Genomic DNA, 26,627 nt, shown 5'->3' with positions numbered 1-26,627 from the left:
CATCATGGTTGGGGTTGAAATTTACACGAGTCTTGCCAAATTGGGTTAGATTCAAGTGATTTACTGCAACAGATGAATTTTATTGTATAATAAAATCGTGTGTTGAAAGGAGTATTAGCATTTTCCTGTATTAAAAGTGTAGCATGCATTGCCCACACATCTGAGTTTTAGTAGACAAAGTCCAGATATGAGTTTGCATATGGTTTAGGTGCATGAAGTGATGCTTATATTGTTCTTTAACTTATTACAATGTTTTCTTTAACTTATTACAATGTTTTCTTTTGTCCATGAAAATATGACAATAGGATTATATTGAGTGTATGTTTGATGTAGAAAGGTACTTGTTATGAACTATGTTTACTATTTTTTTTGTGAAGTGTCCTACACATAAGAACAAAAGTAAAAACCATTATCCATCTTCCTCTTCCTTTCTTCATGACACTACTCTAGGGGTTCATTGCATTTCAAAGCTACCTAATGATCTGCCACCTCTCGTCAAGGAGAGAAATCACTCATTGTTGTTATGTCTGACCTTAACATTTTTTCTTTACTAGTTGTGGGCACCACCAAAAACATGGCAAAGAGCCTTTCAAGGTCTAATCTAGAGTGCGAATAACTTGCATTATAGGGATCTTTTTTAGAAAAAAAATACTTCAATAAATTTTTCATGGTTAATTCTATGATGTACAAGTGCGACAAATTTTGCATCATGCATAAACTAGTTTTCGTCATTTGATCAATAAATTTGACTATTAAATTAAATGAGATATGATATGATTTATTGATCCAATGATGAGAAAGACACTTGTGTATGGTACAAGACCATTTTGCTTGTACATGTTAAACAATGTTATTTTTTATTGTATAGTTGTGATGCGATGTAACAACTAAATAAGCAATTCAACATGTATTGATTTCGTGTATTATTTTGAGGCTCATTGATAAGTGCTAAAAAGTGTTAATTTCGTGTTATATTTTAAGCACTTTTTGTTACTTGTTTTGCAAGTTATTGAAGGAAAAGCCGAGAAATTAGCGTTAAATGCCTTATTACGCTTTATATATCTTACTCTATCCTTTTATGCAGAAATTTACCCCAAGACACTGAGCAAAGACCAAAAATCATGAAAAAGTGCAAATTAGCAAAAGCTGGTTTTGAAGAATTCGCTATTAGCGTGTTCCACGCTATTAGCGAAATTGGTCCAGAGAGGTACGCCATTAGCGTACCTGGAGCGAAGCAGAAGCTGGGTTTGAAGAAATACGCTATTCGCGTATATTACGCTATTAGCGTAAAAGCTCCAGAAAATCACGCTATTAGCGTGATTTGGGCGAAGCAGGGCAAAAGGAGCAACGTGGCAGAATCTCATTGGCCACCATTTAGGCCGACCTACTTCGCTAATAGCGTATATGTCGCTATTAGCGTAGGTGTAAAAACTCAGCCCTTTAAAATAAAAGTTTACCTCTCTTTTAGATATTTACTATTCCATTAGATATTATGTTAGATATTATTTAGATATTATGTTAGATATTATGTTAGATATTATTTTAGATATTTACTATTCCATTAGATATTATGTTAGATATTATTTAGATATTTTGGGCTTGATATATTATATATTATTAGAATTTCATTAGAGAGATATATAGTTCATATTAGTCTTAGTAACTTAGAGTTTTTCATAGCTTTTCTCTTAGTTTTCATTGTAATATCTTAGAGAGAAAATAGGGTAGATCATATGAAGTGAGAGTGATTTTGGAAGTTGGATCCTTATTCCTTTGTTGAGACATCACAAGTGTAATGGTTCCTTCCTTTTCAATCCATCCTTGCAAGGCTTCCATGATGATGTGTAGCTAAACACTCTTTGTTGGGATGAGAGGTACTTGATTCTTGCTAACATGTAATCTTTTGATCTTGCAAAATATGATTCTAGCAATTTATATTCAATATTGTTGTTATTCTTGTGTTAATGCTTTCAATGAGATTCAAGATGATTTGGACACAAACTCTTGAATCTAGAGCTAGAGTAGCAATATATCTTAGGTTATATCATTCTTGACAAGTTTGTTAATCTTGTGATAATCACCATAATCAAGAGTTAAATGCTTTCGGATACTTAATCAAGCTGGACACGGTCGATTAGGTTATTCGATCGACTTTGTTATCGTTTAAGGGATTTGGACACGAATGTTTAAACGATACCTTAGAATTAATTATATCGCTTTGGACACGAAGGATAGTTTAGAATTGATTGTGATAATGTTGTTTATAAAGCTAGAATTCGTATGGATCATTAGTTTACGTGTGACGCTTGGTTAAGGAACGCTACTCCTAACAAGTTTCAATCCTTATTAATCTCATCTTTTACTTTTTGCATTTAGTTAACATAGTTGTAAATTCAAACAAACAATCACCCTTTTTACTTAGAATGATATTTGATGTTGAAATATCCGTGATGTCGCACTAATCCCTGTGGAGACGATACAAATACTTATCTTGTTTTTGATGCAAAACTACTTCATCACTCATAGAAAAAAAGTACATTATCTTGATAGAAAACATATACATTGATTTTGCTGTCTAATTTTGATGAAGAAAATAATTCCAATAAGGAAAAAAAAAATATTAAATAAAATTTAGGTGAATTGGGTCCCGAATACTCACTAAGATCAAGATAGACTTCAAAACCTAAAGGTGCGTATAAATCCACACAAATCTCAAACCTCAAAGGTACTTATAAATCGTCAACAAAAAATATTGTCACACTGGTTCGAACCATGCTTTATATATATCATACAATATCTCTACCAACTGAATTAAGGTCACAGACGAATACAAGTTAACTTTACCAACAGAATAAGTCTCCTTTGGCCAATAAGCAAAAAGTTCGAAAATGATATTAGAAAAAAAAATAACATTATAACGTGAAAATTTGATTCTTAGCACTAACGGAATATCATAAGTTTTGACTTTATAATGCAAAATAGTTTATATATATTTTTTTTTAATCCTATTATAATATCATATGTTTTGACTTTAAAATTGAAATGTAAAATAACATCCTCTCTTAAAAGGAAAGAAATAGTGGCAAAGTCATTTTAGTGGAAAATGGATAGACAATTAACAAGGCAATGTTTGGCTATGAAATGATTGTAAAGAAGTGGAATGACAAAGTTTTCCCGCAGAGAAGCACTAGTACTCAAAGAATCATGGATTTTTGTCTATATTTGTCATAAAAAAACATTGAGCATGCATGCCTAAATTTCCTTAAATTGGACCTGATACTATAAAACTAGAGCCACAAATTCATGCAATGTGACGTGTAAGACACCACGTAATTCTTCATATTTTGGTGGGGCATTCCCGTTAGGTATTTACTTTTGATGCTCATGCAAAAATCTTAGAATTTCATGTTATTTTAAGGAAAGATTATGATGTTTTTTTAAACTTAATTTGAAGTTTTAAACGGTTTTTAATGCTTTCTTAGCTTAAAAAAAAGTCATTTATATTTTTAAACGGTAACAAAGTTAGACTGTTATGTTATGGTGTGTTTGCTTTAAATTGTCTTTATAGACTCTTGATAAAAAAAAATGATATAAATATACATTTTTATGTTTGTTATGAGTTTATTAAATTTTATTCTTGATTATAAAATGTTTTTGAGGATAGAAAATTATTCAAAAAAGGTGAGAATAAAGTTTTCATAAAAATGATAGTAAATTCATGTGTAATTACCTGTAAACATCTTTGGTTCTTGAAAACATTATATAATATTATTTTTTCAATAAAACATTATAATATTAAATATACATTTTTTCTTAAAAATATCTAGAAATAAAATTTTCTTCCTTATATTTCAAGAAAGACATTCCTAATAATAAATCCAGTAAACACCCTTTCAAAAAAGGAGATTTTGGGGGCACCTCTATTTGTAGAATTACGTGGTGCCTATAAATTGGACCATCTACTATAAAATAGAGGTAATCTATTATTGGTGCATTATACAAGTGTGTACCGTTATAGTTAAATTTAGTATGGTTAGTAAACTTACTTATGATTGTGGGGACTTTGAAATACAATATTTTTCACAGCACTAAATTAATAAAGAAAAACCCATTACCAGTTATTGCCTACCAAATGTGATGACAAGAAAGGATAAATCCAACATGACAAATAAATTATGAACAAACGAGCATTAGTGAACATAATGTACCCCAATTAAGACTTTTCTAATATTTGAAGTTAAATTATGAGTCCAATTAAGGCTTTTCTAATTGGTTCGTTCTTGTTTAGGCCGGTGTATCTGGTCGGAAATCAACCACGATCTCATGATCCCTTAAAGCTTCTTTAATCAAATTTTATTTAATTAACGTGAATCAAGAAGTGTGAAAAATATACTTTTATATTGAATCTATCATTAGATCTTTTAGTTTTTTTTTTTGAAGAAATCATTAGATCTTTTAGTTAAATTTTATGTTCATTAGGATGAAAGCGACGCGTTGAAACACAAGCACATATAAGACTATTTTCTAAAAGTTTAGTGCTAAAAATATTTTTGGTTTCATGTACCCCATTTAATTATAGAAAATAAGCTAAGTAAAACTTAGCTCGGTTTATTTTGAACTATAAAAGTGGTCCAAGTCAAAACTTGTATTGAGTTTGTAATGATAATTTTTCCCGTTAAAAATCCTCCTCAAAATCCCCTTTGTATAGAGAAGTTGTGGAATGAATGAATAATTGAATGTAAACATAATGAATTATGGTCCACTGAAAATTGTAACTTTCGTCAAAAGTCTTTCTCAATTTTGCGAAACTTAAAAAAAAAAAAAAAAACAAAAAAACCCTTGATTTTGTCAAACGTGGCGCGCCTCCACGTAGATTGAAAGTTATATCATGTCACATGGGGTAATTAACCTATTTTTGTAGAAAATATGTGATTATAAAATAAGCAAATAACTCCCCTTAAATTTAACACTTATGTATACATACATACCCCCTCAAATTTAAAACTTATGTGGAAATTATACTCTTAATCATAAAATATACATACCCCCCTCAAATTTAAAACTTATGTGGAAATTACACTCTTAATCATAAAACTTGGTTTATGTTAAAAAGCAAAAAAGTCAATTACCCCTTTCGATGTGGCATAACATTCAGTCCACTTTGAGGTGTCATGTGAGCATTTAACGGCCACGTCATAGGGTCTATGACAAAAACGGATGGAGCGGGAGATTTAACAGACGTTTGACAAAATCAAGGGAACTTTTTAAATTTCACAAAATTGAGGGGGAAATTTTGACGAAAGTTGCAATTTCAACGGGATAATCGACTATTTACTCACCAAAAATTACACCCTTTTATATAATGTATGGCAATTCGCAATAATCTAAGAGTCAAATGCAATATAGAATATTGTTATCAACGGTGTAAATTGTAAAACCCGTCCTATATTCTATGTTTCAAAAACAATATATATTATATCATCTACTTCAATAGTGTTGTCCAAAGTAAAAAACATTGTATTGAATCTTTTACTTACTACCAATTATACATATGTTTTTATATGTTAGGTCATGAGTGTGGTTTGAGGATATCACATTGTATTTTGACTTTTGAGCAATCACATAAGTGTAATTAGACACTCCATTTTAATCTTAAACTTAAACATTAGATTTATAAATCATCTTATTTTGAAGAAAGGTTTGTAAGTCATCTTATTATTATTTTTTTTGAAAGAAGTCATCTTATTTATATAATGTTCAATGTCTATTTTTCAATCACATGTGACACTCTTATTCGTACTTGATATACCAACAATATCTTTCTCAAGTGTAAGTCCATTCATTTTTATGGTATGTTTCTGCTCGAACTGTAGCTATTTCATCTACACGCTTGGATCGTTGTTACTTAACTCAATCAATGAGACATGCTACTTGAACATCTTGGTTAGTAAGACTTTCGATACAAGGAGTCAGTCGAACTATTCACTTTGATATCATTGTTGGGTTGGGTCACAAGGTGGTTTGGTCAATAAGACTTTCAATACACTGAGTCGGTAGAACCATCGGCTCTGGTACCATTGATGAGTCATAAAGTGGTTCAAGGATCATCACATTGAACTTTGAAAATCACAATAATATAATTTGACACCACATCTTAATTCAAAACCTTAAAATATTAGGTTTATGAGACTCTCACTTATCAATTTTCTACTCCATATGAAACTCTTTGATAGACCAACATTATATTACTACTAGATAATTATTGTTAAGAGATTGCCTAAATGAATAATATTCTTAAGAGATATCACAATTTGACCATCTATCTATCTATCTATCTATCTATCTATATCTATATATCTTTGTAAAGGAAACTTGCATGGTTCTTATGCAAGTATTGTACCTATATGGCACCTCTAAAAAGCTTTCTTACACTATTAACAACTTGATATCCTCTCTTATTCTATATCTTAAATTCTTAGTGCAAGTTTTAGTTACAAAACTTTTCATTTTTGTAACAGAAAGAAAATCATTATCATTCACCTTATTTAATTGGTTTCAACTTTTAACTATCTTATTGTTTTCTTAGTCAATCATTGATATATTGTAAAAAAAAACACCTTACACTTATCTGCTTTAATTTCTTTGAAAGCAATGTTTGCTTAATTCGTCACCTAATCACTCATTGTTTTTTTCAAGGACCTAATCAATTATTGTTGAGTTGCTTGTATTTCCGAAACGTTATACTGTTTAATTTTTTAAAAATTATTTAGGTTATAGTGTATAGTATATGGAATCATCTAAATATAATATATAAAAATATTTCTTCACATCTCTAAAAAAATCTCCACACCATTTATCATTTTTTTCAAACTCAAAATCAAATTGAATTTTGCATATTTCATTATTAACAAAATATTTTGAATGCTCTACATTCTTAAACAAGTAATTTATTTATTAAATTTTCATAAAAACCAGTCACATAAAGATAGTGGTGGACTAATTAATTAATTCAAATATATTTTAATTGTTATTTTCCTATCACTCATCTCATGTCACCTCCATAACAATATATAAGACCACCCCCTCCCACTCATTTCTACCATTCTCATATTTCCCCTAAAATTCTAGCAAATATATCAATTAATAAGCCTAACTAATACAATATCTTTTGGTATTCCAAATCTTTGTAACTCAAAGACATGCCTCTAGAGCAAGAGGAACACAACAAGAAATTAGTAACTGATTTATACAAAGCCTTAGTCTCCAAAGACACATACACAATGCAACATCTTCTTGCCTCAGATTTGGAATGGTGGTTCCATGGTCCACCATGTCATCGTCACTATTTGGTCCCTATCCTCACAGGCTCATCATCATCAATATCTCAAAAATCTTTAGTTCCTAATCTTATAATTGGATTTGGATCAGTGATTGTTGCTGAAGGCTATGATGAAAAAAATATGGTATGGTGGGTTCATGCTTGGTCAATTTCTAACGGAGTTATCACTGAGGTTAGAGAGTATGTTAACACTTCGGTTACTGTTACTAGGCTTGGTTTGCATTCAGAAGATGTTGTTGTTGGTTCCACTTGTAGGTGCATTTGGCAAAGTAAGCTTTGTGATGGTTCTGTTCCTGGACTCATTCTCACAATCTAGTAGAAGAAAATTACTTCTTACTTCTCAAATTTCACTTTTTTCCAACTGTCGTTGGTCCAAACGGCAGTTAAACGTTGTTCGACACACCGATTTAAAAAATGATTGAACTGTTCTAAAAAGTGTTGAATGGTAGTTAACTACTATTGGGGTAAGTTTAGGAGAAGTTTGAGAATGAGAAATTTCCTTTGTGGAAAAGGTTTCCCTCAAAGTGGAGTACTACTTCCAAAACATCCAACCTATTCAATAGAACTTTTTAATTTGAAACTCTAATTTTTAGTCTTTACAAGTATTATTCTCTCTTGATTAATAAAAAAAAAAAAGTACTATTCTCTCTCCTATTTCGTCATTAATGAAAATAATAAGTCCAACCTAATATTTTATAAGTATTGATATTTAATCTTGTCAAAAAAAAAGTATTGATATATTTAAAGTAAATCAAAATATGTCTTGTTGTAATACTTATATATTAACGAAGTTGACATTTTTTTTAGAATTTTCGTTGTATTAAATCAAAATATGTCTTGTTGTAATACTTATATATTAACGAAGTTGGCATTTTTTTTAGAATTTTCGTTGTAAAAAATGTCAGTAATGGTCATAACGATGATGATATGAATATTATCGAACTGATTTAGAGTGTCTAAGTAGGATTTCAGTGAAAACTTGATCTCTTCTTTTTGTTGTAAAAAAAAATATATCATTGAACTTTCATAACATTAATTAACATCATTGGCATTTTTTAGAATTCTCGTTGAAAACTTGACAAAAAATAATAATAATTCCCGTTGAAAAAAATATCTATGTGGATGTGGCCATGACAATGATGACGTGGGTATTAATAAGAAAAAGATCAATTTTTTAAATTTTAATTAATGAAAGAAAATGAAGAAATGAATGTCATTTTTATCTTGAAGGATGCAATTTTTGCTTATATACATGCCTGTTTTATTTTTTTGGTAATTATGTTTTAGCAAATGGGGCGCAGAAGAATTTGGGGCACCCTAAGTAGATTAAAACTAAAAGAAATTGTACAAGACTGGAGGGACATAAAACCATATATAGTGTAGCAAAAAACAAACCCCCAAAGGTGATTTGAAACAAAACAACCAAAAAATTCTAATTCAAAGTAATCAGCCGCACACCACCAGCACAATCCAATAGATCCGCCCATGTGTTCGAAACCAAATTGCAAAAAAAAAAAAAAGGGTATGAACCGATAAACAATGAAGTCGAATTTTTTATAATGGTGCTTGAACTCGTTCAACCGCCAACACGGTAACGAGTCCGTACACACACAATTTGCTCACAACATCAAACTTAAAGAGCCATTTCTGGCGAAATTATCCAATTCAATCGCAACGGACCAAACCATATTTGAAGACGATGACGACCACGAGCCTATCCAACCCACCCAACAACGACACACCACAACCAAAGAAAATTACATATCTCAACATATCTGGATGAATCAGAGATCAAAGGCAGCACACCCACAAGTGACGGCACGGAGGCGGACAAAGGTAGATGAGCCACCCCGCATCAACCCAGTAAGGGAGACGCGTCATTAAACACCACAAACAGTTCGCACGACCAACAAACCACCAGAAACTGACGACGACCCATCCAACCACTGAAGTGAGAGTGGAGTGTCATTAAAAAGAACCATAAACATGACCTCCAGCCACGAATCAACAAGTTGATGCCGCCGTTAGCAAGTTGTTTGCCACCATCACGTTTTTATGTAACCCATATCCAAAGCAGTCAAGCTATAGATCTCGAAACTGTAGTCGCGGCGGCGCAACGCCGGACACTAAGCGGTGGTGGTACGGCCATGAAAAGGCATCACACCACCAAAACCATGACTACATCTTGTTGGGTTTGATTTGGATGAAGGGGGAAGAGATATGTGAGGGCAAAGGCTTTTAGTTGAAGGTTAAGAGGTGAGTTTCTATAGAGAAGGAAGATAACCTCTCTCACATAATGCCAATTCTTTTGGTATTAATCATATGTTTTCTAAGGAAAGAGGACCTTAATGATTTAGAGTTCAACCATGAAGTAAGTAAAGTTCAAAATTGTTTCGAATAATTCATCTTTAACTCAAACTCAATAACTGCTTGATATCAATCATTTAGCTAACACGTTGTTTAATTGATAAGTAATCTTACACATTTTCTTACTTTTTTTTTAAATTACACTTTCTTAGTTAATTACCATATCTTTTTACATCAAAATTCAATGATAAAAAGACTAAATTAATTGACAGTCTTCAATTTAAAGAGCTAATGACATTTCATAAAATAATTGATAGTCTTTATTAGTTAAGCTTATTTTAGTAATATTGGTTAATTTATTCGTTAAATGTATTACATTAAATATTTACTTTATACTATTCAATTTAATATAAATTTTTATATGATTTTTATGTCAAAACAGATTTATGAATTTTATAAATTTTTATAACTATATTATTGTTGGTGTAAGCCTTAGAGATCAATAGTTTATGTTAAACTTATGTTATGTATCATGACTTTTATTTTTATATAAAGGAGAATGTTAAACAGTGCCCTCAAGGCATTGATTAAGCAACAAAAACAAGTAACTTTTTATTAAAAGTAGTGTAATTATTACTTAATCAAAAGTCAAAACTTATATTTTCAAGAAATTTTCTATTTATAGATTCCTTAACCATTGCCCTGATGACACTGGTTAGCAAGACCCTTAAATAAAATAAGACATTCTTTATTATATTTGTTTTAAGATTAATTAATAAAGTTCCTAGAATATATAGTTTGTTGTGATGGAACATTAAGTGAGAGTTAATCGTGAGATTACATTAACATAAAAAACATTATTCTTAAAAGTATTTGTGGTCAAGCTATTATAAGTTGAGTCAATAGTAAACTGTAGAGACTATTATGTATGTAGATTGCTGACTACGTATCATGGATCATATATATGAGATATTAAGTTTATACATTTGTATAAATATTAGGAGTAATATTTATACTCGATTGACCTGCCATGAGAATACTACATAGTATGTTATGAAAGTGTCACACGATATTCTCATAGTGATAATAGTGCATGCTGCTCTTAGACATGAAACCACTATGATCCCTAGATGTGGACTCAAGTGTTTTATTCTCATCCAAACGTTATCTATAACAGGATAATGTTAAAGTTGGTTAATGGACAGTTGACAAATCATGTTGAGGGACATGACTGTTCTAGATGGTATTTTCCCCTCTTGCATAAAAGGATATATATCTTTAGGCATCTTGATGAAATATGACTGTAAAATTGCATGATCATGCCAAATTAAGTCAATATGAGATATTAGACTTATTCATTACTCAATATATTTCGGGATCAAGAAATATAAATGTCGAGTTATATAAGGGTGACACAACCTATGTCTTGTGTTCAATATAGTATAAAGAGAAAATGGGTAATTATACACATAACATTATATATCATGAAAAAGGTTTTGTCATATCACTTACATTCTTGTCACTTGGGTATCACTGATGTGTTGATAGATAACGCTCACTATTTATAATATTAAATATAAGATTTCATGTTATTACCAACATTACTAGAACATATACGGTCACATACAAAAGAACAATTAAAAGGAGAAATATAAGCAAGACTTATAACTTGGGGTGGAATTAGCAAATGAAGTAGTTAGCAAAGGCTAATGAGTTACTGGGCTTACAGAATCTCACTAGTGATTGTTTGACTTGCAGAGCACACAAGTGGTTTTAACGTTACTAGAACATATACGATCACATACAAAAGAACAGTTAAAAGGAGAGATATAAGCAAGACTTATAACTTGGGGTGGAATTAGCAAATGAAGTAGTTAGCAAAGGCTAATGAGTTACTAGGCTTACAGAATCTCAGTAGTGATTGTTTGACTTGCAGAGCACACAAGTGGTTTTATAGATAGAACCCTTGTGTTGAAACAAGATACATCACTTTACAGAAACCCTAATACCGCAATCAAAACTCTAGTTCTCTCTGAACCTCTTATTGTTTGGCTAGCACCGGGAACCAGAGGAGAGCTGTTCGCGTAGACGAGTAGAGGCACTGCTATGTTGCTATGCTGTGATCAAAATCCTTTTCTGCACTTAATGATCCAAGGAAAGGAAATTAAAAAGTGTAATTTACGCTGTCTTTATGATCATGATTTCCCTTCAATTACAACATCTACAATAGTGGGTACTATTTCACATACTTAGCGTTGGGTTAAATAGACGCCTCATATTGTGAAGTTGAAATTTGGTTGTTTATAGAGATTTTTTTTTTGTTAACCCTTCGGTTCTCAGAGAAAGTGGTCATAATATTCCAGAGTTTAATTGTTCCACTCAAACTTGGGTTCTCTCAAACAATTTATTCTTCGATGAAGTTTATTTACCACTGCAGTCCAATTGTTTGGTTGGGTGGTTATAAATAATGATGACTATATAAGCACTCTCACCTCACTTTTTTTCTAGTCTCACTTAATAAATTATATTAAAAAATAAATGATTATTGTTGAACCGTAATGATATAATATTTAGGCTAAAGTGCACTTTTTCCCCCCAACTTTCAAAAACTTGCAATTTTAGCCCCCTAAATACAAAAACTACAATTTTGACCCCCTATGATTTAGCCCCATTGCATATTTGGTCCTTTTGGTCAATTTTGACTTATTCAACGCCTACGTGGCAGACCACGTGTGTAATTAATTAATTAAATAATTTAAAAAACAAAAAAATCAATTTTTAAATTAAATAAATTAAAAAAAGAATTTAAAAATCAGAAAAAAATAAAAAAAATCAATTCTTTTCACTTCCAATGGCTTCTTCGAATCTATGTGTTTGGTTTGGTTGGTTCAATCTCCCTTCTTTCTCTCTACTAACCCCAGCCACCAGCACCACCTTCCATTCCAATGGCTTCTTCTTCTTCCACTTGAACCCATCACCTTCCCAACAAAACCCCCAAGTACTCCATAGTAGCTACAAGTCTACAACCCCCAAGAAGTGCATAAAAGGCAAGCAAAAGCCAATACAAACAGCTCCCCCTCGCTACATTATAACTCGCAGCAACAAAGGGAAACAGGCAGGAAAATAACAGTACAGTATAGGGACATAGCCAAAAAATCTAAAGAGAAAAAGCTATATACGCTCTTCCCAGTACCGAACAGCCAATGAAAAAATTAATCCAACTAGCAGCAACATAAAAGTTGAATCCTAATCTATATGCTTCAGCCTTTGGTAAACATAGGTAAAGGTTGATTAAGATTATGACGATGGCAACGTGAAATGCGTCATGTCTAAGCGAATCTAGAGAGAGTGTTGGCGTCATGGTGTGCAGCAAGCACCTTCCACATTCCTCCCATCAACGCCGTCGTCCTCCACCATCGCGCTTCTTCCGGAATCAACGGAGTCTCAGTTTCCGGCACTGCCATGTTGCGTTCCTCTTCTTCTATGTACTCTATGATAGTTGCAGATCTGAGGGATCAACAGTGAAATGTTGAATCTGGAAGGTTTGTGAGATATACGTAGAGGAATTGAAGGGAGGTGAAGTGGAGATGGATAGTAATTTTGGTGTTGTGCCATAGGTATTCAAGGATTTGTATTGTGGTGTTATAATTTTGTGTGAAATTTGTTTGATGAATTTATGAAAATGATGAAGTTTTAATTTTTTGGAAGATGAAGTTTTTCTGGATTTTCACGTGCCTCTGCTTCTTCCTTTCCATAGTAATTTTTTTTTATTTTTTTTCTGATTTTTTAATTCTTTTTTTAATTTATTTAATTTAAAAATTGATTTTTTTTGTTTTTTAAATTATTTAATTAATTAATTACACACGTGGCCTGCCACGTAGGCGTTGAATAAGTCAAAATTGACTAAAAGGACCAAATATGCAATGGGACTAAATCATAGGGGGCCAAAATTGTAGTTTTTGTACTTAGGGGCTCAAAATTGCAAGTTTTTGAAAGTTAGGGGGGAAAAGTACACTTAAGCCTAATATTTATTAGTGAGAATCATTTGATAATTTTTTTGAGGTGTTAGGTTCAAGGAATTGATTTCTTATTAAGTATAAATATTAAAAAAATTATAAAGAATGATGTGTGTATATGTCATGAAAATTGCTGTTGACACATTAGCTTTGGCTAGGACACACATGTAAAAGACGTTTTTACCCCTTCGGTAGTTAACTGCCGAATTATGAAACCGGCTGCAGTTAACTACCGAGGAAAACTTCGGCAGTAAACTACCGAGGAAAATTGAAAACTTCGGCAGTTAACTGCCGAGGAAACCTCAAACCTGTTTTTTTTTTGACAAAAACCATTAATTCTTTTTATTCTTTAGACCTAAATTTTCCTTAATTAAATTTAATTCTTTAATCCTTTTAAGGAATTAAACATAATTATTTTTATGATTTCATTCATGTGATTTTGTTGCCATAAATGAAGAAATACGAGAGATGAATAATATATGCAATCAGTAGTTAATGGACCTAAAATGATGATTCAATAAAAAAAATGCAACAACAAAAACGTTACAAATGATAGAATAATTATATTTGTAATTATTAGTAATTAATTATAATATTTCAGATTTTTTTTGTTGTTGACAAATTATAATATTTCAAATATTATTCATCTCTCTTTCAAATAATTATATTTGTAATTATTCTATCAATAATACCTTTTTTTTTGTACAAATAAAACCACTTTTCTATTCTTAAAAAAAAAAAACCTCTTTTTAATTAAGAAACGTGATTGAATATGTAGTAATTATAGGATCTCATTTTTTTTATTTATGGCAACAAAATTATATGAATGAAATCAACAACTTTATAAAAAGAATCGTGTATTTAATGGCAACAAAATCCATATTTCTTCATTATGGCAACAAAATCACATTAATGAAATCATAAAAAGAATTATGTTTAATTCCATAAAATAATTAAAGAATTAAATTTAATTAAGGAAAATTTAGGTCTAAAGAATTAATGGTTTTTGTCAAAAAAAAAAAAAAAACAGGTTTGAGGTTTCCTCGGCAGTTAACTGCCGAAGTTTTCAATTTTCCTCGGTAGTTTACTGCCGAAGTTTTCCTCGGTAGTTAACTGCAGCCGGTTTCATAATTCGGCAGTTAACTACCGAAGTGGTAAAAACGTCTTTTACATGTGTGTCCTAGCCAAAGCTAATGTGTCAACAGCAATTTTCATATGTCATATGTGACCCATTTATACATCTCAAAAATGGAGGAATTCTGATGTGGATGCTCTTATAGGTACAATGCATCCATGATTTACAAATTTTAAAATAAATCGCATTTTATAGTTCTTTAACATATATTTGATTTATTTTATTGTGTTTTCCATATCAAAATTAATAAAAAAATTATTTTAATATTTTGTTCTTTGACTGACTATATATTTTCTTTGAATCCTTGTCATTTTCAACATGTTTTGAAATGCAATCCTTATAACTTAGACCAATTTCTTAATCTTAATCCATTGAATTGACTATGGTAATAAAAAAAATTCATTCAATTAACTTCTCTAACCATCTTAAATACCTTATTGTAAGAACTTGATAATCAACCTTTCAAAGTAAAATGGCAACCAATATCAAGAGTCTCAGTTTTATTTTAGCAATTATGTGCATTGCTTCGATCATAGCTTCAGGTAACAAACCAACTTCCTAACGTAGTTAAGTTATTTTACAAAAACATGCATATAATGATAACGTGTAAAATGGTGTTTAAAATACAAAATCATTTTTGTCTTAAGAATCCATTGTTCTGAAAATCTACAATGTGTTCGGTTTGCCATTCAACATGTATATATATAATGTGTTTGACATGTCAAAATTTTCTTACAAGAAAATATTGAGTATATTATATTTCTTAATGTTGTTTCACTTGATATGCATCTCCTTTTTGTGTTCTCGATCAAATTCGTTTTCTACTTTATGCTTCTTGGGTTCGTAGCTCCAAGTTTATTTTAGATCTGATATCATTTTAGAAATATGTCATTTGTTGTAAAAAAAAAAATGCCATTTATATTTATTAATTTTATCAAATTTTTATTATTTTGACTAAAATTATATCAAATTATCTAGAAAAGATGAATATTTTTTTCTAAATAAATTACTGTTCCATATCCAGTAGAATTATAGATTCGTCAATCAACATTAACAATGCTTGTTCTAGTTATGAAATATAACCTATTTTGATGAAACTTATCATTTTTATAATTTTGATGCATATTCAATTTATAATGACAAAATTTTGATTAGCAGGGGAAAGAGTAAATGATTTGATAAATAGTTTCAATAGAGTTTGCTCCAGCTTTGCGGGATGTCCGGGTAGTGATGCTGATTGTTGCAATTTGTGTGCAAAAAGTGGCTATCATGGAGAGTGTGAGGGAAGTAAATGTTGTTGTGATGGGTTTCTCACCTCCATGCAACATAGTAGTACTTTAGGAATATGTTCGTAAAAGTGTATCTACAAATGTTGCCTTTGTAAAAGGTAGTATGAAATAATAAATACAAGAATTTTAATTAAAAATATCTTGTGTTATGTTATGCAATATAATTGCTAAAAAATTATTCTGAATTATAGGTCATTTTAAAACAATGATTGTGATATTATATGTCATTTTACAGTTTCACCGAAACACTAATTAATTTTTCTATTATAATTTTAAACATTATTAATGTCATTTTGACTAGGGGTGGCAAAAATACCCATGCCCACGGGTACCCGTGGGTAAAATCCATCACGGGCACGGGGCGGGTAGCTAAACGGGTATCCACGGGTATAGTCAACGGGTATTTGACTACCCATTATTATATGGATATGGACACGGATTTGATTGTACCCATACCCGATAATAAATTAAGTAAATCACTAAAATATTCTTATATATCTTATCTTATTACTTAAAGTTGTTACCTTATTGAAGGAAATTTTACGGCCGACCTAAGATTCCTCGTTAACAACCTATTTTTATTTTCAATCTTTTTAATTCATCTTATTAAGTTCACGTTTCTACTTCATTCACATCATAAAACATATCATATGGATTATGTAAAAATCATGAATTTCCTATGGATTATGTACGATTTATGAAATTTTGAATGAATTATGTATGAATGTTTAAAAGTTGAAGTTTTTTGGTAACTAAGAAAAATTTATTGTTTGTACAAAAAAAATATCAAAAATCCATGGGTACCCATGAATACCCATGAATACCTCAATACATACGGGTACTCGCACAGTGGGTACCCACGAGGGTACGGGGCGGGCACGGGTATCATATTTATCCAACGGGGCAGACACGGATATCATACTATCCGTACCCATGGGTACCCATTGACATCCCTAATTTTGACCGAAAGGATTAATCTCATAAATAAATTGTATATTATTCTATGCAAATTTTTTTCAAGAATTCATCACGTGTCAACCATATGTTGAGAGAGGTTAACTCCTTGAAGAAATTACAATTACGTCTATGTAATTTCGTGCAAAGATTACCTTAATTTACCAAAAGAAAAAAAGACTTACAGTTATGTAAAAAAATTGTCATTTGACTGTTATTTCATATTTGTAATAAATAAATAAGTCAATAATAAAAAGTGTATTAATCATGTAAAAAATTGTATGAAATAGTATGTTTTTTTTATATGCATAAAAAAACTCCTTATAAATATTGGCTAAAATACCTTTTTGTTATCATAAGCTCTTATTTAGTTCTAACTTAATTTCCAATTAACTTTTAAGAGTTTCATTTCATCCAATTTATACAGCAACGTTATTCCAAATTACATAGAAGATGTTATACTAGTTTATCATCAACTCGTCAGTACCATTCAAAATTAAAGGTTTACACTATGACCAACTGTTCTAGACCGATCAGAAGACATTGAGACGTGGTCTAAACTTGCACCGTCTTAAGGCCCCACGTCTGAGGGAACACACCAACTTTAGTGCATCACACCGCATCCAAGCACGTCTCCGCGCGAGGATCACCCTACACGTGTTCTCTAACCGCTCCCTAATCACAAGCCGCAAAATCTAGAGACGGTTATCCTCAATGTGCGCCTATATAAGGGTGACTTTGCTTCACCCTCGATGTATGATTCACTTTTCACAACACTTTCTACACACACTTTCTTAATTCCATTATTGACTTGAGTGTTGGAGTGTCTGCAGACACCTTTGTTCCACCGCAAAGATTCATCGCCAACATATGAGAGCACTTTTCGCCACCGTTGCCTCTCATCCATCCTCACCGGAGAGATCACAAACTTTATCACAACTCTTATGTGTAATGTTTAGTATACACACAACTTAATCTCTAAAATAAAGAGACAACACTCGATGTTTTTTACCCGACAACCACTACCTTCCCACATCATTACTCTCCAAGACCTTAACTCGTTTGTCCTTTTGAGCGGTCAATATATTCAGCAGAAAAAATCAACAAAGTCACACCATTAAATATAATTACATATCATTAATAATATTACACGACATAAACAATTAGGCCCAAATTGAATTGTGGAAAAAAAAACCCTTAAAATTATAGTAAAACTTACGACTGAATTTTATTTTATGTTTGAAAGATGGAGGACTAAAATCTTGTTTAGTTAAAATAAAATGACTAAAAGTGTATTTCAACTTTAGATTTTGAGATTAGTTAATTTGCGACACTTAAATTATATGGGAGATAATCTTTTCTAATTCCTCAAAAAAAAAATCTTTTTTAATTATCTTCGGTTTATTTTTATAGGATTTTTGGTATCTATTATGTTATATTTTAAAACTATTTTTTTATAGATAAAATGACAAGCCTAATAACATCTATATTGACAGTTAAGTTAAGCCTTACAAACAAATTTCTAATATTTATTATTGTTTCTAATAATTATTTTGTTGTATTTTAAAAAACAAGTGACATTTGTTTTCTTAGAAAATAAATAATAAATTTATCAAATTTTTTCATAGAAACAATAAGTTTAACAAGTTTAGAAATTAATTTTTTTTTAAAAAAAAAATCTCGTAACATGCACCGGTAAAACCCACTTGGATTGATCTGATGGTGTTGCCTTGGGATCTTGGAGTGTGCTCCTCGTCAATGTCTCAAGTTTGATTCTCAACGATGTCAATTTGGACGGACTAATTTAACTTCACAAAAAAAATGCACAAGTAATTTTTTTAAAAGTTGACGGATTAATTTTGATACATTATCAATCAATGAAATATTTGTAAACTATTATTTTTGGGTGAAATAATAAAACATATTACATTATTATTTCACAATTTGTGTACACTAATGAAAAGAGCATTTTTACACTTTTAAAAAGTTGATCACACAAATTTCAAGAGCGTATTTTTCTTTTAATATTAATAGAAAATTATACAATCTTAATTTCAATATCATAAAATTGATAAAAATTAAACCACATTAAATTGGGTCAGATCATATTTTTTTTAAAACGAGTTATCCATACTAAACCAAACCTCATGTTTTCAATCTTTGTATCAAATAATTTTTTTTGTTTCAAAACTAATTTAAACTATCACTAACACCTCTAATCAAATGTCTCTGCAGTCTTTCGTACAGAGATGTACTCATATAACAAGTAGTTGGTGGTAAGAATAGCATCTAAGTAATTAGTTATAAAACATGGGCCAAGCCCATGTTACAAACTTTGAACTTTCAATAAAAAAAAGCCCAAAAACAAACTATGTAACACACTCGAGTCTCGACTATCGAGCTAGGGCTTAAACGTTCATCGCTCTTTCCATCAGAACCAAACCAGAGAGGATGCTTTCAGGGGATATACCTCCAAATCAAACCATTTACATTAAGAATCTCAATGAAAAGATCAAGAAAGACGGTAACTTTCTTCAACACCGTTTACATTCCCATTTTTTTCTTACTTTTCTACTTCAATTTTGCTTTTTACTACTTTTTTAGGTTTCAACGGTTCTTGGTAATTTTTTGAAGTTAGTTATGTGTAAAATTACGTTGCTTGAGAGTTATGGTTAGAAATTTTAACTGGGTTAGTGTTTTTTGTTGAATTATTAGGGTAGTTTTGGATTTGTGTTAGGATTAGTGTTATTGATTCTCGTGTTTCTAATGCTGAATGTTTTTAGGTTAAGATGTTGAAAATTTAGTTTAATTTAACTGGGCATTTCTTAGTTGGACAATGGGTCCGTTTGGATTGACTTATTTTTGAGATTATGCGAATAATTAAGCTTTTATGTATTATTCATAAGGTTGTCAAGGTAGTTTATGAAAGAACATCTTATGAAGCTACAATTTTTGTTAGCGAGTGAGAACTTATGAATTAACTTAAAAGCTTATTTATTTGCGTAAGCTATTTTTCTTAAGCTTAAAAATAAGCCAATCCAAATGGGCTTATTATGTATGAGAAAAGGGATCAAGTTACTTTAAGAGTAACTCTGATCAGAGTTACTCTGCTTAATAACTCTCATTATAAACATTGAATTGCCAATCTATTGTTGGTTATATTAATTAATAATGATGAAGCACTCAAAGTATTATATAAATTAGAAATTTGCAGCTGTGTACAGAGTACTTATTTAATACTTGATATTATTAACTTAAATTTTTGAAAAGCTTATTATGTGTCTATTCGAACTTATTTTATGAAGTCTCGCATGGTTTTAAAAAGTTAATGAAAATTGTGGCGATGATGTAGTTAATAAGAACCTTTAATTTGATGGTTGAATTGATGAAATTAAGGGTTTATATTGAGTTAGTAAGCAGAGTAACCCTGCTCAAAGTTACTCTTCGAGTAACTTGATATATATACTGTCACTTCAACTGTGAGTTTTGTGATACAGGTATCCTGTATCCGGTAAAAAGTTATGCAATGATATAACAGATCATATATATAGGGAGTATCTATATCCGGTAAAAAGTTATACAATGATATAACAGATCCTATATGTAGGGAGTATATCAGTGTAATACATGGGTACTGTTATATCGTTGAATAACTTTTTTACTGGATATATGTATTACAAAATTCAATGTTGGATGGGAGTTAATATCATATTAGACCTTATGTATAAATATTTACTAAATCCAAGAATTATTTGATATATCATTGTCATATGTACGGGACAAAGGGTTGGACGGTAAAGAATCAACATGAAAATAAATTAAGCGTAGCAGAGATGAGGATGTTGCATACTTGCATTGGATGTGTGGTAAGACTAGACTGGATAAAATTAGAAATGACAACATTAGAGAAAGGTGAGGTAGCACCTATTAGAAAAGATGGTAGAAACTAGACTTAGGTGGTTTGGGCATGTAGAGAGAAGACCTGGGGATGCTGTAGTTAGGAGAGTAGATTAGTGGGGAGTCAAATCACTAGAGGTAAGGGAAGACCTACAAAAACTATTAGAGAAACTATCAAGAAGGATCTAGATATCTATGAGTTGGAGAAAGACATGGTTTTCGGTAGAACACTATGGTTTCGTTTGATGTATGTAGCCGACCCCACTTGGTGGGATAAGGCTTGGTTGTTGTTGTTGTTGTTATTGTATATCATTGAGATATGTCAAGATTAACGTCTTACGTGCTTTTATTAAACAATGTTAATCTTGACGTATGATAGAGGACTCGGTCCCCATATATATATTGGACTTGTATGGTGATTGCTCTTGATTTTCCATTTCGGGGGGATATTGTAATTGGATTTTGTTTTGCTGGTCTTGGGGGTTTCTTTTTATGTTTATCAAATTAAATAAACAACTTTGACTATGACAATTTAGCATTATGATTTATGTTCTATTTGTTGTCGTTGTGGCAGAGTTAAAGAGATCTCTGTATTGCTTATTCTCTCAATATGGAAGGATTTTGGACATTATTGCTCTAAAGACGCCTAAGCTTCGAGGACAGGCATGGGTTTGTTTTAGCGAAGTAACTGCTGCCAGTAATGCAGTGCGACAGATGCAAAACTTCCCATTTTATGAAAAACCTATGGTATTAAAGTTATACTGCCTATATCTGTTAATTTGTGTACAGTTATCATAAACCTGTTGTGTTTTATCACGTTTTCTTGTTGCCTGCTCAAGTTATCTTACAGTGTTTAATTTTGAATCTTGTAATTTCTCTTAATGTCCATTGGACATCATGAATTCTGTTTAATCATGCCCAAATATAGCCGCTTGTAAGAATTCTTGGTTAAACATTATGGTTTAATTTACTTTTGTCTGAACATGTATTGCTCTGTATGCAGTGTATGTTCATTATCTTGTAAGAATTCTTAATTAAATATTATGTTTAGCTTTCTTTGGTTTGAAATCTTTTGTCCTGTTGGCAGTATGTTCAATATCAAGAATGAGAATGAAAGATGTGGATGATATATATTTCATGTTCTTTACTTTTCTCTTGTTTTCGTATGAAGTTACGGGGTATTTTGATCTGTCTATTTTTCCATCAATGATATGCTTCTGAAAGCTTTTGTTGTAAATAATTTGTGCAGAGAATTCAATATGCAAAAACAAAGTCAGATTGTATTGCTAAAGAAGAGGGAAGCTTTGTTCCAAGGGAGAAGAAAAAGAAACAAGAGGAGAAAGGTGAAGAATGGTCATTTATTTTTTCCTTTCAAACCATAATCATCCTCACTTTTTGAATTATTATTTGGGTTGTTGCACATTAAATCTACCATTATCATTTATCCCTTTGAAGTGGTAATGTCTGTTTGCAATCACTGAACGATGATATATAATGTAAGATTTTAGCATTCCAATACTAGTCATTCATTAGAACCAAAAATGATAGAAAATATTAGGAAAGTTATAATATTCCTTTAGTCTTTGTTTGCAAGTTAGGAGATAAAGGGAGGTGAGAGCTTTAGGGAGAGACGAGGGGGAATACCTCGCCTTGTTTGGGTGTGTTTTTAGAGGTGAGCAGTCGAGAAGGAGGCTTACGAGTGGCGTTTTCTTTATTGAGAGTAATATAAGAAGAGGGAAAGGATATGGATAACATTTAAAATTCTCCAAAACATTTCCAAGTCTTCTCTCAATTCATGTTCGAGTTCCTCCATGGGGAACTATCTTCCTTTCCTGTCTCCACCTAACTCCCAAAAAAACCTTCGGATGCATTTCAGACACACTATGATACTATACAAGCAGAATAGTTCAGAACAAATAGTCACAGCTCACAAGACAATTGTGCCTCATATATTGCTTGGTGGTTAATACACGACAATGTACAATTGTGTAAAACATACTACAATAACCTTTTGTACTAAACATTAATTTTTCGCTGAATGTGTGTATTTTATTGTATTTTTTAATGTAATATATATACATGTGCATAATATATATGTGTTTGTGTGAGTATGTGAGAAAGAGAGGGGAGGGAAGAGGGGCAAATTGCCTCATAATTTGTTGAGTAGAGATTTTTCAGAGTTTTATCCTATACCTCTTCTCTAATTTTGTTAAATGTGGTTGACCAAGCTTTTTGAGCTAACCTATCATTAGGTCTGTTCTGGTAAACTAGTTCTTCATACCAAAGAACTAATTCTGCTCAGTGCAACTGATATGCAACTAACTTGGTTTAGTTCAACTGAACCATATTTCTGGTTTGGTTCTGATTGGTTTATTTGGTGAACTGAACTGAACTGTGCCCAACCTTATTAAGTTAACCCACTAGTAGTCAACATGTCACGGTTGCGATTATAAATTCATTATTTTGCAATGTGGTGTATGTGTCTCATCCATCAGTTTCCTCATCCCCCACCTAAAAAAAATCCACCCCATGTTCCCTCCCACACAATATGGAAAACTAGGCTACCTATTTTGTGTACATGATTTATTAGCAGTATGATTACTCATATTAAACATTTTTAAGAGAACAATATCAAAACTTCAAACTCCAGACATAAACTGTTAAGCTGTATATACTTTATATTTTAAGGATCTTATGCTCTAGTTGCGAGTTTGTAGTGGAGGGCTTTGGGGGGAGGGAAGTAGAGGGTAAGAGAGAAAAATCTTTAGCGTTTTTTGATAGAGTATTTTTGTAGAGAATGATAAATGAATGCTTCTGATTAATATATTTCTAATTTTGACATATTATAACAACATAGATTGGATTTGAAGAATTTATTTAAGCCCTCCAAAAGCTTCCTCCAATACATTTCTTGAGTTCCCCCAAATATGGGCGATTTTGTAGTATGAAGGAAAATAAACTCCCTCATTCAAATTAGGGATTATCTTTTCATCCATTTCTCTTTCCTTCTTCCTTTTACCCTAAGCACTCTCCTCCCCTCTTTAACTCCCAAACAAACCCTTAAGTATGCCTCCCATCATCACTTTCTGATCTTGTTGCTTAAGAATTATCGTTAGTTTCTTTATTGAATTGGAAGTATTTTCTCATTGTCTTTTTTTTACTTTTATTTCGTCTGTACAGCTGAGAAAAAGAGGTATGCTGATGAATCAAAACAATCTTCTGTGCCTAATGGTGGAACACATGGTGCAAGTAATGGTGGCTCAACAGTAAGTTCCTTTAATCTATGTTGATTATTATTCCTGATTTTCTCTCCAGCAAAAACTTTGCCTCTAGATTGCATAGAGTTTACTATTGTTAAACGTTGTTAAATAACGGCTACAGTAGTGCTATGGCGCTATTGCATAGCGGAATTTGAACAAATCACTATTGTTCCCTGATACGCTATTTAGTACGTAATATTGTGAAATAGCGGTTATGGAGGTGCTATACCATTGTTGTGTAGCCGAGTTTGAACAAACTGCTATTTTCCACAATCTGCAATTCACAACACTAAAATTGGGTCATCGGGTCAATGTTTGTATCATTAGTCTCGTGAGCACTTAAGAAGCAAGTAAAGAATGATTATTTTTGTCACAATATGTTTCAATTTAACTCGTGGATATGATAGTAATGTTGAATTTCGTGCTCGTATTTTGATATTACAATTTGCATGCAACTAACACGTGAAATGTACTCTTATATCAGCAGGCCTCATTCCGTCCAGGGTCCGGTGCCCAAGAGGCAGCTGCTCCCAACAATATTTTGTTCATAGAGAATTTGCCTTATGAAACTACCGGCAGGATGCTCGAAATGCTCTTCGAACAATACCCAGGTTTTAAGGAAGTGCGCTTGATCGAAGCAAAGCCAGGTATCGCATTTGTAGATTTTGAAGATGAGGCACAATCATCCATGGCAATGCAGGCTCTACAAGGCTTCAAAATCACCCCTCAAAATCCCATGATTATAAACTTTGCTAAGAAGTAACTAATCGATTTTCTGCAGCCAATATTCAAAGCAAATTTTGCGTACTGTATTGGTGTAGATCTTTTCAAAACAAATTGCAGAAGTTGTAAGTTTACAGGAAGTTAGATTAAAGTAGACGGAAAGTGAGAAATCTATCACATTTGTGGGAAGATTGAGATAGTGCTTGGTATAATGATGTCTATTGATTGTATGTGGTTTATTTTCATTTTCTCTGTATAACATTTTTCTCAGTTACTTTGTAAACTAGGTTCTATTAGCTGTTTCATTTCATTTTCATTGACCTAGACAATGCTATGGTTTTTACGTTATTGCAATTCCATTCCCCCCCCCCCATGTCCATGGTTTGCTTATTGTCAAATTAACTTTAACCGGCCATTGACATAAGTCACTGATCGAACAATCAAGTAACGAGTTGATAATACTCAACATATTGAGATTAAGAAAAACTCGGCAGTATAATACTGAACACATGCTCGAAGGTCACCAACCACTCCAATGTGTAGTTTCTGCGCAAACTTGAGTGTGAATTTTTGTTGTTCTAAATGCTAAATAATTTTGAATTCTTGGTCGACCTTTGGGTCTGTTTGATCGGCTAAGAAACAAGAGACTAGACAGGACAACTTTAGTGTACTGTGTTTGATGTTAACGAAAAAAATTGATGTTAAAAAGAATGAATTAAGTAAAACAGGATAAATATGATTTTATTATTTCAAAAACGATAATCTAGGATTTTAACAAAAAAATTGTGGGTAATTTTGTCAATATAATGTTACTTTTTTACATCCCTCCCCATCCTCTCCAAAAAAAAACTCCCATTTAGAGATAAAAAAAAAAAGCTTTATTTCCCCTTCCCTCCCCTCCCCATATTAAAAGGTTGAACCAAACACACTTTATTAGAAATATCTCCTCTCAAACTAGATTGTTAGTTACTTGTGTTAAACTAGGCACCAGATGATGTACCCCAAAGGATCACCCCAGTGAATCACCACAGAGGATCACCCTAGATGATACACTATAGAGGATGTGGTGGTTTGATACTCTAGTGCATAGTTGTGTTGCTATATACACTAAAGATTTAGTTACGTGAGTCAGAAGTATGTTAAATAAGATTGAGTTAGTTAGTTAGTGAATAACTTGATCATAGGTTTACTTGTTAGTCAAGTAACAACAGTAAGTTAACATAACCCATTCTAAAAAAATGGTTATTGCACTTGTAAAATAATATTCTTTTCCATTCAATATAATTTACGTAATTATTCATTGAGACTCTCATTCTTCTTCTAAATTGCTATTAATCTCACACATTAGTGTTTAACTTTTTCAATCCAACACCCATATCCTCCTAAAAACCTCTAATCAAAGGGACCCCAAAATGTTGGCGTCTATTGTGGAAGAAAGAGGATTGTTGAGCTTTGTCACCAAAAATCAAGTCAACAAGTGAGGACGAATTTGGATACCATGCAATAAATGTGTGATGCAATAATTAATTTTAGTTGTCTGGTCTCAAATCAATGGATTTGATGTCTTGTTAAAAAAAAGGAAAAGAAAAATAGTTTGATGAAGATGTGATATAAGCCAATTAATCTCAAATCAACGGTGGAGATCAGTTAATTCGTGTGTGTCAATATAGAAAATAATGAACATAGACACTAATTTCGTGTAAAAAA

At 31.6% G+C, this 26,627-nt stretch overlaps 1 protein-coding gene and 1 pseudogene across 2 annotated transcripts; both read left to right on the top strand.

Moving 5' to 3' along the window:
• Positions 1-7,115: 7,115 nt before the first annotated feature.
• Positions 7,116-8,142, top strand: LOC146923446 (senescence associated gene 20 pseudogene; annotated as a pseudogene).
• An 11,293-nt stretch (positions 8,143-19,435) lies between these two features.
• LOC146923445 (U2 small nuclear ribonucleoprotein B'' 2-like) lies at positions 19,436-25,268 on the top strand. Of its 2 annotated transcripts, none has more exons than XM_085708591.1 (5): positions 19,436-19,564; positions 21,512-21,684; positions 22,187-22,280; positions 24,118-24,203; positions 24,685-25,268. In XM_085708591.1, the coding sequence occupies exons 1-5, from the start codon at positions 19,492-19,494 to the stop codon at positions 24,958-24,960; spliced, it is 702 nt and encodes a 233-aa protein (XP_085564717.1). In that variant the 5' UTR covers positions 19,436-19,491; the 3' UTR covers positions 24,961-25,268. The 2 variants fall into 2 exon arrangements, with proteins under 2 accessions (XP_085564717.1, XP_085564716.1); XM_085708590.1 differs by having other exon boundaries at positions 24,682-25,268.
• The last annotated feature ends 1,359 nt before the right edge of the window (positions 25,269-26,627 follow it).

This window comes from Medicago sativa, chromosome 5, assembly GCF_051527215.1.
Source record: "Medicago sativa cultivar Bolivia chromosome 5, Bolivia_mono, whole genome shotgun sequence".
NCBI classification, from domain to species: Eukaryota; Viridiplantae; Streptophyta; class Magnoliopsida; order Fabales; family Fabaceae; genus Medicago; species Medicago sativa.
This window is presented reverse-complemented; position numbering and strand designations above follow the sequence as displayed.

Coding starts and splice junctions, on each gene's coding strand:
- LOC146923445 (XM_085708590.1), top strand. CDS start 19,492: ATGCTTTCAGGGGATATACCTCCAAATCAAACCATTTACATTAAGAAT. Junction 19,565..21,511: donor TGAAAAGATCAAGAAAGACG/GTAACTTTCTTC, acceptor TCGTTGTGGCAG/AGTTAAAGAGATCTCTGTAT. Junction 24,204..24,681: donor CAAGTAATGGTGGCTCAACA/GTAAGTTCCTTT, acceptor CTCTTATATCAG/CAGGCCTCATTCCGTCCAGG.